Source organism: Lepidothrix coronata, unplaced genomic scaffold (assembly GCF_001604755.1).
Source record: "Lepidothrix coronata isolate B3197 unplaced genomic scaffold, Lepidothrix_coronata-1.0 Scaffold123, whole genome shotgun sequence".
Classification (NCBI taxonomy): Eukaryota; Metazoa; Chordata; class Aves; order Passeriformes; family Pipridae; genus Lepidothrix; species Lepidothrix coronata.
In genome coordinates this window covers 494,819-513,491 of record NW_016690303.1, presented here as the reverse complement: position 1 = coordinate 513,491, position 18,673 = coordinate 494,819, and the positions used below count along the sequence as shown (strand labels likewise).

At 42.1% G+C, this 18,673-nt stretch overlaps 1 protein-coding gene across 1 annotated transcript in view; it reads left to right on the top strand.

Annotated features, from left to right (window-relative positions):
* Nucleotides 1–993: 993 nt before the first annotated feature.
* Nucleotides 994–18,673, top strand: part of NHSL1 (NHS like 1) — a 181,592-nt gene continuing 163,912 nt past the window's right edge. The window contains exon 1 of the mRNA XM_017825923.1: nt 994–1,351. Within this exon, the coding sequence (XP_017681412.1) occupies nt 994–1,351 (358 nt within the window). The remainder of the gene's footprint in view (nt 1,352–18,673) is intronic.

Here is an 18,673-nt window from a genome sequence, read left to right as displayed (position 1 = left end):
TACTAAAAATTAACCACAAACAACTCGCCGTTCCCAGACAGGCTGATCTTCTTTCCCTGTCTTGGAGCAGCACCTCTGGCCTAACCCGCGGCAGGGCAAGGGGCTGGGGCGAGACCTGCCCCCTCTCCTGCTTGGCCCCTTTCGCCGAGCAGGGGAGGCCGAAGGGGCTGGCTTCGCCCTGGGGAGTCCCGCTGGCCCCAGCGCCGCGCCGCGGGGCCGGACCAGGAGGAGCTACCTTAGCTGTTGGCTGGCCGGGAAGGGTGAGACTCCAGTTTGGGAAGCTACAGGTAGGCGGCGGCCTCTTTTGCTTTTCCCAGGTTCGTGGAGGTTCCCCTCCCTCCTCTCCCTCCTCCTCTTTTTCCTGCTCTCCCTTTCCGGGTTGGGAGTTTGGTGCGTTCAGAAAAGTGCCTGCAACAGCGCGGGGTTCCCCAGGTGGGGCTGGTCCGGGCTCTTTCTCTCTCCTCCTTCTCTGTCTGGCTTTCTTCCTTAGTGGCCACATCCAGGGCGCTTCAGTCCCCCTCCCACGCTTCCTCCTCTTTCTCCCGCCCCATCCCCACTTCGGGGAGAGAAAGCCGGGCTTTTTCCTGTCTCCCGGCCGCCTCGGGCTCTCCCCGGGCCCGCCGTGCGGCAGTGCTGCGTCCCACTCCTCTCCCCCTCCTCTCCTCTCCTCTCCCCTCCCATCCCCTCCCTCCTCTCCCTCCTCCCGGGGCCGCTCCCGCCTCCGGGGGCCGCTCCCGCACATGAGCGCCGCGCGGGGCTTCCCCTCCGCCGAGGCGGCGGCGGCTGCTCCCCCCCGGCCCCGAAGCGTGTAGCCCGGCCGCCCACCCGCTCCGATTCATTTGTTGTTGTTGTGCTGTTCTCCCTACTTCCCTCCCTCTCATCTCTCTGAACTTTTGTCACCGCGGCCGCTGCGCGGATGAAGACTTTTCGTGCCGGGGACGCCTAGCTTCTCCCGCTGCCGTGCCCGGCGCTGCACCCCCTGCCCCGGCCGCGATGCCTTTCCCGCTGCGGACCCTGGAGCCGCTGAAGCTGTGCAGGTTGGAGGAGGCCGGCGGGGATGGCGCGGAGCGGGGCGGCCCGGCGCCGGGAGACCCCGCCGGGGCGGCGGAGGGGGGCGGCGGGCGCCGCCGCGGCGCGGTGCCGCTCTTCGGGACGCTGGAGCAGGTCAGCTCGTACGCGCTGGTGTCGCTGCTGATGCAGCTCTCCGACCTCTCTCGCTGTGCTGGCGACATCTTCGGCGGGATCCTCAGCGAGGCGGACTCCCTCTGCCACCGCAACGCCCGGCTCCAGCGCCGCCTCGGCGCCCTGGAGGAGCTGCTCGCCCGCCTCGACCACCGCAAAGTCAAGATCCGTGAGTACCGCCCTTCCCCAGCGCTGCGAGCTCGGCCGGGACGGTGGCGGGTCGGTTGGTGCGGTAGGCTGGGATTTAGTTAGTTATTTATTTAAAAAAGAAGTGAAAGAGGGGAAACTTGAGCGTCCCCGTCTCGCTTTTTCTGTGCTCAGGTGGCGGCGGGCGCTCCCGGTCCCACCGCGGCTCCTCCCGGGTCCCCCGGGCTGCAGCGCGGCGCTGCTTATCCCCCGCCCGGTGACCTGGCCCTGGGCTCCGTCCCGGCGGCTCCGGCGCTGGATGTCGCCCGCCCTGGCGGGAGGGGCGGTGTCAGCGTGCGGAGCCGGTGACTGCGGGTGTTTTCTCAGCGCTTCTGCCTGGCAGAACCCTGACTCGCTCGGGAGAACGTGTCCACGGGGCGGGCTGGCCGGGGGAGGGGGGCCGCCAGCACTGCCAGCGCCGGGAGGTGATAGCGTGCTGATGCCGGGGGAGTTTGTTTGTGTGTTTATGCCGGGTTTGTGCTAAACTTGGGATCAGCGGAGCTTCTGACAGGTCAGCCCACATGCCTGATTAATTCTTTTGTGTATGCATGGGAAGACCTCAGTAAATAGAAACTTGGATGTACTTTGCAGTTGATTTTGCGTCTCTCGGTTCTCCCAGGCTTCTGTTCTTTGTGTAGCACTGATCCCAAACTTGTATTTTCAACTTCATAGAAAGTACAAGCAGCAAAATCTAGGTTCAGCCTCAGATTCCTAAGTAGTGGCAGCATGGGGAGGTGGATTTAAAGTTTCTTTTATAGCCTGCAAAGTGCCCTCAGAAGTGATTAATTGTACACCTACACAGAGTTATTGGAAGAGTGTTTTTTTCTGAGCTTGACCCAACTTTGGAGAAAGTAAGAATCGTTTGTGGTACATAGGGTTTTGTTTTGCATGGCCAAGCTCCCAACAGGCAATGTGAAAGATGGCTTACAACATCAGTTTAGCTTTCTCAATGTGCTAGAAACATTCAGGAGCCCAAGGAACTGTGTTGCAACTTTTGTGGCAGCTGTATAAGGTGTAAGCCCCAGTCTACATAGGGTTGCTGCTCAGAGACCACCAATAGTTTTCTTTTGAATGGAAGTAGAAAGCTTACTTTGCATATGAGCAAAACTGATAAGGAAGGCCTTTCACAGATAAGATTCAAAGTGTATAAACCCTGTGTGGGTTTCATTGTGGAATTATTCCTTATGGTATACTTAAGTATACGGTTTCTTCAAAGGAGGACACCTTCATCATCCTTACCGAATCTTATGGTTTGGCTCAAGTTTTGTGATAACCAGTTTTACTTTTTTGGTGCTTTGTAATTGTGTGACAAATTTAAGAAGCATTTCTTCCTCAACAGGACAGGTATTCCCTTTTCTGCCAATATAGTTATGTTCGTTTGGCATGGCATGGTGCAGTCAGACTTGAAATGAGAACATGTTATTACTAGGCATACCTGCAGTACTGTGGTATATCATGCTAATGTCCTGATAGAAAGTGGTATTTATTTATCTCAATATAAATAGGGTGCTAATGATTACTGTACACATATGCAATGCATCTAAAGGGAAGGGTGAAATAAGGCTAGTGCTGCACTGTGCAAACCTTGAAATTCTACATGTATCAGACTCTTAGTTATTGTATCCTCTCTTAGTCATCATTTTGCACAAATTATATATTTGCTACTTTTTGTTGTTGTTACAACTCAGTTCTTTGGGCTAAGCCTGTTATTGCTTTTAATTTGATGATCTTTGTTCTTGTCATTGTAATGCCCAAAACTGGACGCAGTTCTTCTGTTTGGCTTTCTCTGTTTGATTTTAAATTCTTTGCTAAGTGGCACCACTGCTGTCAATTCAGTTTTACTTCTTGAAAGCTGCATTGCTGCTCCTAATATTTACTTTTCAAAGGGCTTATCTGTTGAAGTCGAAGAGAAATAATGATTATTTCTTCCTAATATATTTTTTAGGGTTTTTTGGTTTTGGTTTGGTTTTTTGACTTTTTTGTTTGTTTGTGAAGGAAGGTTATTTTATTTGCCTATCAATTGGCAGGAATTGATGTGTAAGCTAAGCGTTTTGACCTGAAGTTGCAATAAAGCCATGACAATTCTCTTCTTATGTGCTTTCTAGATATTGTAATCTGGCCAAGGAGATGAGGTAGGATGATCAGTTGTAGTTAGAATCATGAATATCTCTACAATGCAAGCTGTCAAGGCTTGTCTGCAAGTTTAACGCTGTTTCTGACGTTAAAGAGAAATATATGCAAAACAAAGAGAATGGTTTAATAATGCTGTCTTTTTTGGGGAGCAATGACAAGGGGCATTTTTCCTTCCCATTTTTGAAGATACGGAAGCCTCATGGAGAAAGATGTTTGCTGGTGCAGGACTATAAGAACAATGAGGATTGTCAACAAATTTAATTGCTTTCCCGTTTACTAGATTCTTCCTAATCATAAACCTTGTGGGGCAGATATTGTAAACTACTGTGCCTCTTGTGGTGCACATGTACATACACAGGTGCAGCATGACAGATGATTTAAGTATTTTGCTGTGGCTTTCAGGAAGAGGGGATGGGACATTGTACACCTGCTTTTCAAATCGAGGGTAATTTCTACTTGAATAAATGGCTTTTGTTCTCTTTGTGGGGCCCCGACAATAATTTCCTCTTGGAACTGAGGGTCCCAGAGTAATTTTTGTGATCCCAGCATGATGTTGTATGGGAAGGACCAGAAAAGGACTAGCAAACTTCAAATCTGGGTCACAACCACTTCTTGAGAAGTAGCTGCAGACTGGCAGCTGGTGGAAGATATGCTATGTATGTCCATGGTGCTTGGGAAAAGTACATACTTTGAAATTTTGGGGGTTTCTTATTTTTGTACTATCATAATTTTGTTTCAAAGTAAAGTTTCCATGCAGTACCCTTCAGATAACAGTGATCCGTTAGTATTTGTTCATCTCCGAGCATGGACAGGGGTGTGAGGGAGGGAAAGCAGGCACAACAAAGCTCTTTGTCTTCGGTTAGTCATTCTCTGCATTTGTTCACTGTGTTTGCTTGTCTGTCTGTACAGTGTGTCCTTGCGTGTGTGTAGGATCCATATGCTCCTAGATATAGATATTAGAATATTAATAGGTAAATGTGTCTCAAATTATTTCTGCTGATTCTTTTCTGTTATGTACTCCTTGGTATCCTGAAGTGAATGCATTAGTTCAAGGACATCCATTCATTGCTCCACACAGGAGGAACTTTGTGATGTGGCAAACTGGTTAAGGATGTGCTGTATTGCAGTAGGTGCTACACCTTTGCAACCCTTACTAGGGGTTAATGTCCCCATCTGTCAAGAGTGGCTGTAATTCTGCCATGCCATTCAGCTGGGAGGCCTGCTTTCTGAGGGTTTTGTATTGGCATGCCACATGTACTCCGAGAATTTTAATTTCACATCCACTTCAGAATACTGAAGGTAGCTTTCAGATGTACGCAGTCTTGGTGATGGTTGATTTTTTTGGGAGATCACCACTGACTCTGCTCTCTCTGGTTTGGCTATCTTAAACTTTTTATCTAGGGTGGTAGAGAAGCTTCTCTTTATGCCCCCCAACTGAGAAACTTGTGCTTGACTCTATTTCAATACAAGTATATTTTTAAGGTGAATTAGTAAAATGCTTTCCTGATATGTATTTATTTGAACTTTGCATGATGAACAGGGTGTTGTGCCATAAGAAGGGACATCAAAGTATGATGAGACATGTCCCTGTGGGCTGATGACTGGTTTATAACTCCTGGTGGTGGGAGGCACTAGTGGCTCAAGATGGTTTATAAAATTCAAGTGTAGTATACAGTATACCTTAGTTCAGCTGAGTTCAGCTCAGTGTCTAGAGAATTAATTAGATTTAATACTTTTTTCATCAGGTTTTCATTAAGCTTATGTGTGTTGCTATTTTGCATGATGTTTTGTCATATATTTCCAGCATCCAGCTGCTGTAATATGTTTTGCACCACGGGACTTGCCTAACAGCTTTTCATTTTCTAGCAGTGTGCATCAGTAGCTGTGACCTAGCATTAGGTGATGCAGTTTTTCATCACTTTCAGTCCTTAAACGTCAGGGTGGGTGAGGACAAGCACTTCTTTGAAGTCATCAGAGCTCATCAAAAGGCATATGATGGCAGCAGAGAAGTCTTGCATGAATTACAAGGCCAGCTCTTGTGAGGAAGGATGTTTTTTTCCGTTAATATTTGTCTTCTACCATCTGCCAATATTTATACAAAAATTAATACTGCTGTTCTTTTCTGTGAATCCTAATGATTTGACAGTCTGAAATGCTGTCCCTTCCATCTTCTATGCTATTTATTTTAAAGTCTTTCTGAAGAGATGTTTTGAGAGAGATGTTGGGAGGTTAACCTAATGACAACTTCTGGTTCAGTTTCTCCAGTAGTAGGATGGGGTTTGGCCAGCTGTACCTCCTGTTCTAACAAGAAGAAACAGATTCTGTGGGAGGGAGGAAATGATACCTCCTAATTAGTGTTGTTGTTGTTTAAAATCCTTCAGTGTTTGGTTTTAAAGGCACAGTATAATCATTTGATTTTGATGCAGAATGTGTATACATATGTATGGGTTTGTTTTTGGTTTTTTTTCTCCAAGTTTAAGCACATTAATGCAAGAGAGCTTGGGGGGGTGGGGCCTATGGCTTTCAATTTGTCTGCATGATGGAAGGCCAATCCAGTTTACACTTCATCTCCTGCTATTTTGTTTAGTAAGTATTTTCCACTCTTTGTGTGCAAGGCAGTACTGGGGCACATTTCCTGCTTTAGCCGAACAGGAAGCTTTATTCAGCTTATTCCTAGGGAAACCCCTCCTCCATCCCTAGCCACCAAAAGTGAGCATTATTCGAGACAGTATCAGCAGTAAGCAGGAGATGAAGGGGCTGGCTGACTTTCTATAGTTTCTGGTGTAAGGTCAGAGAATACAAGATGTTCATCATCCTGCAACAACAAGGACAAACCTTCTTTAGAAAAAGGTTTAGGAAAAAAAAAAGCCAGACAACACCTCCCCTTCCCCCCAAAAGAAAACCAACCACATCACAACAAAAAACCCCAAGCCAACCACCAAAACCATGGTGTGCGGTTGAGAAAGCTTTGGTAAGAAAAGACAGGCTCTCGGGTGAAGAATTCTGTTCTAGCAATATTTGGGAGCTACAGTTCATCTGTGATACTCTGCAGATGCTTGAGATGACTCCACTGTGGTACTTCTCTCTGTTGCCATGTAATACAAAGATTCAACAGCAAAGTTCAGCCATGTTAAACAGTTAATTCCTAAGTTCTCCTTGGGAAAAAAAAAAAAAAGAAGGAATTTTCTCTTTTACCCTGTTGTAATTATTCAGTTTGCTGCTCAGAAGCAATATAACTCTTGTTTTATTTAGCTAGTGCAAGACTAATTATCTGTGGAAATTCAACCTGATCCAAAGGAGATTTTGTTTGAAATAAGCAGGAAGAAAGTCTGAGTTAGAAAAAGATTTCCCATGGGGATGGTGGGCCAAGTCGTCCTGCTGAGTGGCAAAGCTCCAGCTGAATTCAGTTTGATGAGGGTTTGGCTTGCTGTTTTGAAAACAGTTGACACTCTTTGGCTGAAATGTAGAGCTGCTTTGTACATTGCTCAGAACCTATTATACACCACCTATGAACGTTTATTTCCGTAGATCTTATGATTGGCTTGATCATTCAGGAAAACAGTGTTTAGGAGAGGTAGTTAATGAATTAAACATACTTGTATTTAGTTGTTTTCAATTAGGGTCTATTTTGAAGGTTGCTAGATATTTTAGGATACACTAAAACGTCCTCAGAAGTTTCTTTTCCTATTAGTATTGGCACAGTCTCAGCTTGGTTGAGTGTGAGCTAGTAACCTTGGTCTCGTGGGCTTCTCTCCTAAAGCTGCTAATAGGAATCTCCTGCAGAAGAGGCTTTTTTTTTTTTTTGGATGAACCTATTAACAAACAAAAAACAACACAGTGGAAAGCCACTGAAATTCCTCAAAACCTCTGTCCTGGAATTTAAACCAGCCTCTAATCAGTGGAAAGTCAGATGAGGCTTTCAAGGGGGATGGGGAGCAGATTATCCCACATGTTGTTAATGATTCCTGCATCTTCCATTGAAGTGTTTGGTGCTGGCTGCCATCAGCCACAGGATACTGTGCTTAATGTTGCCCAGGCCAGATTCACTATGGTAATTCCTGGCCCTTTTCCATGTTTCTGGGTGAAGGAGTGGCAATTCCCCTTTCCTCGTGTTTCTTTTTTTCCCCTTCATGCTCAAATAAATGATACAATAAATGAAGGCATGTGCTTTGGTTCCTGTTATCAGGAGCGTTAGTGCAGCACAAACAGAAAGGGAGATTGAGAAGTAGAAGGAATTAAAAAATGCACATTGAAAGCTTGGCAATTATGCAAAGCCCCAGTTTCTTTTGTAGTCCTAAACTAGCTATCAGCAGGCGAGATCAAAGCTGTCCACCCTAACAGTTAACAAGATCAATTAAAGATGCTAATTAAATGTTGTTCTTGGCTGTAGGTTGGATAGGAAACCTGCTGGTTGGATGGCAGTCTCCAGAAAGCCTGGATGACACGCCACTTAAGAGACTAGAAGAAATATCTTGCTACCTGTGGGTTTAGCACAGATTAATGTGGGTGGACTTTGCAAGTTGTTTGTGCTTATATCCTACCATGTTTTAGTTGGGCAGGGCTGCTTCTGGCTTTAGGCTGTTGTGGTTTTTTTTCTCTTCGTCATTTGTGAATTATGGTGGTTAAGTTAGGATTTATTTATTTATTTATTGGCCTCTTGTCCTTTAATCAGCATTGTGCATATGAGATTTTATTGCCCTTTAAGAACTAGGAGTAGTTAGAATATAAATGTTTAAGGTCCTTCTGAATGTGATTGAGCTTAGGGTGCTATGCAATCTGGAGGCAGGGTAGTTACTCCTTCAGAGAGAGGCAGCGCCAAGTAATTGCCTTGTCATAACTCCTCTTGGTAATTTCCCTGTTGAAGCCACTGGACTACACAGTTTTTAGGTTAAGACCTGATTAATTTTTTTTATTTCTTTCTTCTTGTTTTCTCTTTGTCATTTTCTTTAGACTTTCCACCCTACGTGTTCTCTGAGTTGCCTCTTCATCTTCAGCCCCGCCTGTTCTGAGGTCTGACAGTTTTAGCGTCTTCTCTGCACCTCACCACCCATGTTGTGCCTTTTAAAACTGGCCTTGAGCATCTCCCCTTCCTCAAATACAACACTCTGCAGGCCTGATAGTTGGTTGGGTTAGTGGGGAAGAAGGTGAAGGGATGGGCGGCGGAGACAGGGAAGGGTGAAATTTGATGGAGCTTCTGGCTTTCTCATGATATCCCCTCTCACCCCTCCATTTCATACCCCTTGGTGTTAGCCCCTGTGAAAGGCCTTCCTGGCTGGGATTGTGGCACAATTGATAGCACCATAATTAGTTTTAATCCTGTTCGAGTATGTCCCTTTCTTCATTTTTATTGCTTCCTTTCCTTGCTCTGCTATAGGAGTATAAATCAAGAGCAAAACCATTTACACCATTACAGTGGTGGAATTGAGAGTATCAAGGTATTACTTGACATAAAAAAAACCCTCAAAAGAATTAACTTTAATATGTATCTGTGGCTGAGTTCTTATAACTTTTGAACTTATAGAGCATTTTAATGTTTCGGTAGATTTAATTTCCCTAATCTACACGCGATCAGCAGTTCTGTTTTAATTTGAAATCTTGATAAGAAGTATATCTGTTAAGTTGATTGATTGGACATTCCTTTTACTGTAATCAGGCTGTAGCCTAGCTAAGCAAATTTTGATTATTCTAAGGTTGTAATTTTTTAATTAACTTAGCTCCTACTTTTCAGAGATTAGGACTATAACAGATGCCTCCTGAAGTATATTGGAACTATGGATGCTATCTGAAGAACTGAGTCACTTTTTTTTTCTACTAGCAATAAATGTTAATCTTAATCATAATGGAAAAATGATAGAGATTTTGAGCATGTTGAGTAATAGTGACAGTGGTGGAAGTTTTAAAATTTTTTAAGTTTGTTTTTTTTTTTCTGGTTGAATGGCGAAATGGAAAATGAAAACAAGAGGTTTCTACACTATGCTTTATATGGTAATAATGGGTTGTACTTGAATGCTCTTCTTTCTCCTTGTTCCTCCCAATCTTTTTTCCTTTTAGTATCAAAATGCTGTCTACAGATGAGCTCTCATTAGCTTTTAAGGGATGGGGTAAATATTGCTGCTCACTGGCTTACATACATACTTCTGTGTCTAGTTGTTACACTGGTAAGGTTTGTCAAAATCTTGGGTTGGAGTAAGAAAGCAAGCCCAGTCTTTCTCCTTGCAAATGGATATCTGTCTTTTATTTTCTACTTTAGCAAGTTTTGGCTTTTGGCAACAGATAGAGTTGGCTTACAGGAAGATCAGCAGGACCCTGTGGGTTATCTCTAGTGGCACCTTTTGTTCCTGTTGTATGGGAGGGAAGAGCTCCAAAGCAAGTCGTGTTGGCTTTCCCTTCCTATTCAGTATCTTGCTGATGGTGAGAACTGAATCTACTTGTGAGGCTTGAGAGACCAAGTGATGTTTAGCTAATGCAGTACCTTTAAATGTTAAAAAAAAAAAATCTCAAAATGTTGTTAGCCTTAGAGGTTGTTATGTCCTTAGAGCTGCTTAAAACAATTTGAATTAGAAAAAAAGAATCCTTCTACTAGAAAATGGAAACAAGCTCTTACAAAACTTTTTGTTAACTGTGGTATTTGATTTTAAATTTACAAGCAAAGCTAGATTGATTACACAGCAAGATCCACTGCCCATTATTCTGGACATTAGGCAAATAAAATCCTTTCTATTCAAATTTTGAATTTTTTTTTCCTCCCTCCAGTATATGTACTAGACACTGAAAAAATATTTCTTTGCAGAAGTCCAAGAATCCAAGAATTTCTGGAGATAGTCACTCTGTAGGATTGAAGATACATGTCAATGTGTATATGAACAATAATGAAGTTAAGTGTATGGTTATAGTCTCCTTTATACTATTTTGATTTGTAGCATTGGAAACACAGAAACTCTATTATGTGAACTTTAATATTTTAAATATGAGAAAGAAATAGGTTTTTTCTACATTTGTCATGAGGAAGAAAGAGAATGAAAATACGGTAATGTTCATAATATGTCTTGGTGTGTTAGTTTAGATGCAGTTTTCTAAAACTTGTTTGTTGAGCTATTTTCTTGCTCTGTTAAAATAAAGACAGGTAGTTACTATGTGGTTCCTCCTGCTAGCTTTATTTTGACAGCTTGTGTATGTGATAGAAGATTGAGTATTTTGAGGTATAAGGATACTTATCATAAAAAGTCATTCTGCATGGCTGAATGCATGCTGTAGGCAATGGGTATGGGAAGAAATGGGTGATAATGGGGTTAGAACTGAAGGGTTTTGTACCAGTTGTGTTCGGGACCTTTATGGAAAACAAGATATGGGAAACTGGTATAGCAACTGATCTCCACAGGGCCAACACCCTTCTCTGTATCTCTGGCTGCTGCCCTCGCAGTGGAGAGCGTGTGCAGTCCTGTTGGGCAGGCTGGGACAGCCTGAGCTCTGCAGGGAGCAGTCCCATGGAGAGGGGGGGCCCTGACCCCTTTGGGCTGCAGCTGGGCTCAGCTCCAGTTGTGCAACATGTGCTGAAGTGGCTCTGCCTCAGCGCTTCCCGAAATCCTGGGAAGCATCACGTAGCGTTTATCTCGTCGTGGGGAGGCAAGCATGATCGTGACAGGGGTGGTTTCAGTGTAAATAATTATTGCAGTTGATTTTGCAATTACAGTTGCAGTTATATAATAATTATGAAATAAGTGGAATTGTAATCTATAATCATGATCTTTACCTTCAGGAAAGATAGGAAAGCTGGAGAAAACAAGGTGAGTGTGAGCAGTTGTCTTGCTCTGCCTTGTCTTGGTGGTCAGCGGTAAGACAGGGCTGCCCTTCAACAAATCTCTGGCATGGAGAGGAGGGAGCTGTTAAACTACAGTGTTGGCCTGCTTGTGATAGCAAATTTCCTTAAAACATTAGAAAGCACTTACACAGCACAGCCACAATATAGATTTAACTGTGAGTTATAAGACTCTTTGCCCCGAGACAGTCTAGTCTTAACACATACAAATGAACCCAGAAGATGGTAATTTAGTTAAGTGTGGTTTAAAAATGTCTGTTTTGAAGAACCAGAAGTTTCACAACAGTTATGGGCTTTCTTGAGGTCTAGAGGAAAAGCAGATAATTAGAAATCCATGGAGTGTTTGCCTGAGGTGAAGAATAGCACAAAAACATAGAGCTCCTGGTGCTTTTTAGTTTGTCATGTTACAAAAGTCTCTGTCTGTATCTGTTACAGAGACATCGTGTCTACTTGATGGTTATGAAGACCGAAACCATCTGCAATGCTTATTATCTTGCCTGCTCCCACTCATTGCTGAGTTTGGCTTGAATTCTGTAATTTGTGATGTGCCCCGTGAAGAGCGTGGTATGTAGCACAGGAGGGAGCGCTCTTTGAGGCGTGTTGTTTTGACCCCGTTGCTCTAACTGAGCATGTTTTCCCCTCCCACCCCTTTTCCCAGCACACAAAATACAGTAGCTTTTTCCTTACAAACCATTTTGTTACTGTTAGTAACCTTGCTGGCAAATTGTGAAACTTGCTGCAGTCTGGAAATAGCTACGGCTTGTAAAAAGTTGGATGAAGAGTGGGTAATTTAGCGTTGTACATAGAGATAATGTGCTGCAGGTTAAGTGATTTAAATGCATTGTGTAGTGTGACTGGTAGAAAAATGAATTAGGTCATGATAGACAAAAACTTGTCTTCATTTGAGCTCCTGTCAGCTTGGCATATTTGTGCTCTGTTGGCTTTATCACTAGTTACATCTATGCACATATGGTATTTCTAAATTAGATTATTATTAGTGGCTGATAAAAATAAAATATGAATAAACTTAATCCTGCCAACAAATGAAAGCGTGGGTGTATTTCTACTAGAAGTTTGAGCTATCTCAGCTTTTAACAGAAATAGCCAATACAGAAAAGGACTGATTGACAAAAGGCAGATACCACCAAATAGCAAGCTCGGGTATGAACTCTGTAGGTGAACACTGAAGTAAGCAGAGTCTTTCTCATCACTCAGCCTGAAAATTCTGCATGATCATGGTTAGCAGTAGAGCACAACCTCCATTTACAGGGTGCTATAAGAGATACTTGAACTGTGTGATGTGTGCTGCAGTACCTTTTTTTGATTTCTCCCCCCACCCTGATGGTTGTTGTTGAAGCTGAGACAGTGAGTTTGAATGGAATGAAACGTTCAAGAAAAAGTTCTTGAGGCTGCTTGAGCAGCTACCAAAGGTCATGTATTGAGAACTTTGCAACTGAAAGGGTAAACCTTATAATGTTCCCATGGACCCATTTCTGGCATCCCCCTGGATGGCATCCCATCCCTCAGGTGTGTCAACTGCACCACTCAGCTTGGTGTCATCTGCAAACATGCTGAGGGTGCACTCAATCTCTTCATCTATGTCATTGATGAAGACATTAAACAGAACTGGTCCAATACAGACTCCTGAGGAACACCACTTGGTGTCCTTCTGGACAGAGCTATTGATCACTACCCTCTGGCTGTGACCACTTAATCCAACCCCCTACTCAGAATAGGCTGAGTGTGAGCCAGGTGCTGAGGGTTGTGTGCGGCTGGGTTTTGACTGTCTCCAAGGATGGAGCATCCACAGCCCTCATTAGTAAAAATGGTTTTCCGTGTGTTTAAATTGAGTTTCTTGTATTCCAGTTTGTGCTCATTGCCTCTTGTCAAAGCATTATAACCATGAACACTACTACACTCTTTTTACTGGAAGGCTGTCCAAGAGGAATGCTAATTGGACCAAAGATGGACCACCTGATCAAGAATGCTGGGGTATTCTGTGGCCTTAGGTAAATGTCTTAGCACATTTATCTGAAAAAGGACGGGTAAGGGAAGGTGTTAGTTAATTAAGTAATAAAGCTGACAGCCAAAAATAGTATTATAAAAATTACAATTAATATTTTATAGTATTTATTTTTATTTATAATTATTTATTTGAGGACTTCTGAACTTGCAGTGCTTCTTTGGAAGCACTTTAATACTGTCAATAAAAATACCTATTGCTTCTGTTGAAAGGCAAGGTAATAAACTTAATCTCAGGAAGATGGAAACTATCTCCAGTGGAGAGAGTGGAAACCACTTCCAGTGTCTCACCTTATGGATACTGTTGGCAATGTCTCTTAGGGAGTGAAAAGCATTCACTGTTTGCAGGAGGAGTCCTGAACAACCCTTCCGCATGCTCAAGAATTTCAGCAGCGGCTTCTTTTTGAAATTCTGACAAAGGTCCTTGGCTAAGTTTTTGGAAACTGTCTAGGATCTAGGTTGCATATCCACAGTACCCTATTTTTTGCTTGTTGATGGGAGCTTTATTAAGCAGGATAGAAAACATACCATATAGTTCTGTTCTTCATCTTGCTTGAGGCAAATAAGCAAACTCCAATGAGAATTACAGGAAATACCTTTTTGATCATCCACCCCAGCAGTTGATCAAATAAAGCAGTTCCTCAGTAGCCTGAGTTGCTGCTAATTAAACACATTTTCCTATCCTGCCCTAAGTAAGCAATCTTTTAGGCTGCCTTAATTGCCAGGACTGTGCAAGCGTGACAGTGCTTTAAATGAAACTTGTGATTTAAGGGCTAAATAAAAGCTACTGGAGAGAAATAATTTTATTTTAAAATGTTATACTGCAGGATTATCTGGTATTTTACATAACCCATAACTTACACACATGGATGGCAAACTATCATTATACATTCATTTCTTTTTCAATGCAAGTTCATAAACTCTTGTTAAAGTGTCCAAATTCACATAGAAGAAGCCAAACTGGCATTCAATAAAGCTATATTTAAAGCTCTTGGCAGGACTTTTCCCATATGAAAGATGTCATATATAGGCTTTTGGAATAAAACTCTAGAAGTTTTGGGATGACAATTCTAACTACTGCCAGATCATCCTAAAATTAAGAGATTTTTAAATACTAGGTCACAGTTTTGTGTCAGAGTTCTCTTATCTTACACTGTCTTCCTATTGTACATGTAAATTGATTTTTGTTACAGCACCTCTGGGAAATACCCACTGGATAAACTTGTAATCTCAGGTATTTGGCACCTCTGTTGCTTTTTGCTGTGGAATCTTGCAAAAATGGGGTTCACTGAAAAGTCTAGCCTTAAGTATTTGAGTGTCGTGAATGATTCTTTCCTCCCCTATTGTGTTTCTAAGGAGAATAGTTGTAATCTGTGGAATACATCCTGTTTTCTCGGCTGCAGTGAAACCCTTGATTTTTTTTTTTTTTGTAATACCTTCTATTTTTCTTCTTTGTTAAGGCTGCCCACATCTGACCCAGGACTTCTGAAAGACAAAGACTAATAGAGATGTGTTCCTTTGTTTTTTACCAGAGAGGAAAAGGTTGGCGTTTTTTAAACCAGTTAGTTTTCCCTGTGGTGCTTTCAATCAAACCTTGTGTGTCTGTGTGTATGTCTCTCTCTCAAAGAAAAAAAACCAACAACCCAAAACTAAAAACCCCAACAACAACAGAAAAAAAAAGCCAGACAGAAAAGCCCCTATCAGGTGAAAACAATTGACTGACTATGCCCAAACTGTAAGAAACCCCAAAACTAAAAAGCAAACCTTAACAACAAATAAAAACAAACAGAAAAGTCTCCACCAGGTGAAAACGACTGATTGATACTGCCCAAACTGTAAGAAAGCCAAAAAAGTAAAGACCTTTTATCCTAAAAGTGCATACTTTGATTTTGGTTTTCTAATCTGTATCATTAGTAGATTAATCCACAGTAACTTTTAATTTGATTATATTCCTTGATACACATTTTTATATAAATAGATTATGTAGCTAAAATTTCTTTTTGCCTGTTTGTTGTTTACATTTAAGGTCAAAAAAACATGTACGGGTGAAAGTCTGGGTTGACTTATGATTTGCATTTTCCAGCATCAGTTTTGACCTTGAGTTGCTAAGTATGAACATGGAACAAAAGAGCTTTATAGAAGTGGTTGATGGATGGTTTGTAATATTGAAGCTTCCCTCCCCCATGTTCACATCCTCAGAGCCCAGTCTGTCGTTACACTGAAGCGCTGGCTTCATAGGGAACAGTCTGCTGCTTCAGGAGTTAAAAATACTGAGGCTGGCACTTTGGGAATTTGGGAGACTTTATAATAGTGAAGATGTAGGAGATAGAGAAAAGTGAAAACTGTGTAGGTAAGTTTTGGTGAGTTTTTCTGTCTTTTAATTTTTTTGGGCAGAGGATATCCCACAGTGTTTCCTTAATGAGGTAATTGTTTTAAATCAACATTTTGCCTATCTATTGCATAGGTAATGCTATGGTATTCCTTTTGTCTTCTCTCTGCAAACAGCTTGCTTTGTGTGGATTGTGGTGTGTTTTTTTAAATTACTTTTTCATAAAAAATGCTTTTGATCCTATTGTCTCCAGCTTTCCCCCCATTCAGTAGCTCTAGCTATTACAGGTTCATGTTTTGTCAAATTTGCTGAGATTCTTCTCACTGAAATGCTATAAAAAGAACAAGGCGGTTTTTTTGGGAGGAGAAGGAATTAGCAGCAGTGGAAGTAGCAATCTGAGTAGTGGTATATCCAGGAATGCTCTGCAAGCCATATTTTGGAACACTGACATTTGAAAGCAGAGTTTCTCCAAACTAAAGATTGCCCTTGAGTTTTTCATCAAACTTTGTTAATGTCCAGTACTGAGTGTGGTGTAAGAGCAGGACTGCTGTAGAGTGGTAGTGTGGTAGGTGGTGTTAAGCTGGCACTGTGGCTCCTAGCTGGGCTTCTGCCAGCAGTCTGGGGTGTCCTAAGATCAGCAACTGGGGAAACCTGAGTGCCTGTGCTGTCATATCATAGAACCATTTATGCTAGAAGGGACCTTAAAGCACATCTAGATGCCTCTTTTTTGTGTAATTAATTACCCTGTTTTGCTGCGGATGGAAAAGGTAAATTGATTACAAGAACAGATGGCACAAATGGAAAGGAATGGACTGAAAAGAAACAAAATTAACATGAGGCAGGCATCAGTCCCGTTGAACTAAAAAAATTCTGTCCTCTGCAGTCATCTTGCAATCAAGTTAGATTCTCATGTATGTTGTCGTACTGTTGCCGGTGGAGGGGTTGGTTTATTTGTGAAAGAAAAATAAACAGATGAAGTGGAGGGGGGTGTCACTTGTTTTGCTAGAGAGAATTTTAGGGAAAAACCAAAATGAATGTGAAAAATCAACAAAAGTTAAAATGCTGTGGATTAAATCCAATGAGTACTATAGATGCTGAGAGTGCTTATGGTTACCAGCATCCCTATGACAGCAGTCTGTACTGTAAGCTGGCGAGATCTCCTTTAGTATGGTTTAAGACTTGTTTGAAGGTCAGAGATCTTCCTTTGCAGGTCTTGTAGAGACAGATCTTGATTTTGGAAACAGGAAGTACTGAAGTGGGTACAGAAAAATGGGCTGATGCACAAAAAACTGAGAAAGCTCTGTATGAAAATACCACTGCCACCACCATAAAAAAAATTTTAAAAATCCTCAAGTGGAAGAACAACATCCCTTCTTTGAAGGCTGATGTTTCAAAGTGAGCCACAGTGTAGATGTGGCCATAGCTGTAGCTAAAAGACGTTCTCATTCAGAAGTGTCAGAAGGGTTTTGAGGATGGCAGAATTCCCATTGTACAGTTAAACAAAGAGAACTTGGAAAGATCAACTGCCACATCCAAGCAAGGTATTATCAGAGCCTGCATCTCAATCCTGCTGAAACAGGAGATCCCAATGGATTAAGATGCCCTCCAGTTCACAGGTTGCACAAGCTTGATCTAGCTGGAATTGGTTTGCCTTCTCTTGAACGGTACTTTGATCAGTTTGGCTTTGATGAATAGGGCATCAGTGGCCAAATTTATCCACCAGATCTGAGGAGGCAAGGAGTAGTAGTGTGGTATTTTGCAGACTTGGTCTGACTGTGACGATTAAGACGACTTTAATGATAAAGGAAAAGAATTACATTATTTCGTGTAACATTCTGTAGACACTTAAATACAAGGTACTGCTTTTTACCCCAGCATTATATGAAATTAGTTTTTTATTATCATTTTGGTGCTCTAGGAAATCTACCACAAAAATACCTTCCCTAATGATCCATATATTTCAGTGATCCAAAGGTGTCTTGGATTTCCTGTTCATCTGCTTGACTGTGTGCATGCCCAGAGACACATTCCACAACACTGTGGTTCATGCTTGCTCCTTCAAATCCAGCTTACCCTCTTGCTAGTCTGCTGGTTAGTGCCTGGGCTGAAATCTTTCCTTCTGCCTTAACAGTCCTGGAAAGCCTTCCTCAAAAATCCCTGCTTTGATTAATTCTAGCAACCCGTTGCAAACAAATTGAAGAATGCTTTTACCAGATAAATTGGTAAAGGATGGTAATGTACATACCGAAATTACTGTGAGAGGACTTCTGTGGAAAGAGTCAAATGATTTTTTTTTTACTTGGGTTCAGCAAATTTCATTGAAGATGTGTATGCGATATCTCTTGTGATTAATTGCTCTCAAATATTTATCCCAGCTGAGTTATGTAATACGACTCTCCGAAGGATTCTGAGTAAAAAGTCTGTGAATGGTAAATGTAAATGTCTGCAGTGGCTTTTGAAATTTTAGATGTGAAGGGTGTTAATGGGAAAAATATTTTACATAGCTCCTAAGATAGGGTCTAGAATTTTTTAAGGCCTTGCGTTTAACTCCCACTGATTTAAAATTTTGAGGCTTTGCTATAAGTTGTTCCTTATGCTTCTGCCAGAACAAAAGTTGAGTGTCTTCAAAGAAATTAGACTAAGGCTGCAAAGTGAAAAACACCAAATGGAAAGGTATGTACCTAATTCCAGCTGCTGCCTGTGAAAATCTGCTATAATACACTTCAGATGGTACGATGGGGTGCTATTTCTGAGTACCTCAATAAGGATATTTTTTTTGGCAGCAGGATGATTAAGAGTTTTTCTCAGTTACATGGAGTCCTAAGTTATTCAGAGTGCTTTTTGCTGGCAACCCAGAAATGGGAAATGGACAAACACTGAGCTGAACACGTGGAAGTTTTCAGTATATATAGAAAATTAAATTTCAGGGTTCACGATTCCTGTACTAATACCTGAAGATCATGAGTTTTCTTTTACTTCTTTTGAAAATGGTGTTTGCCAGGGCA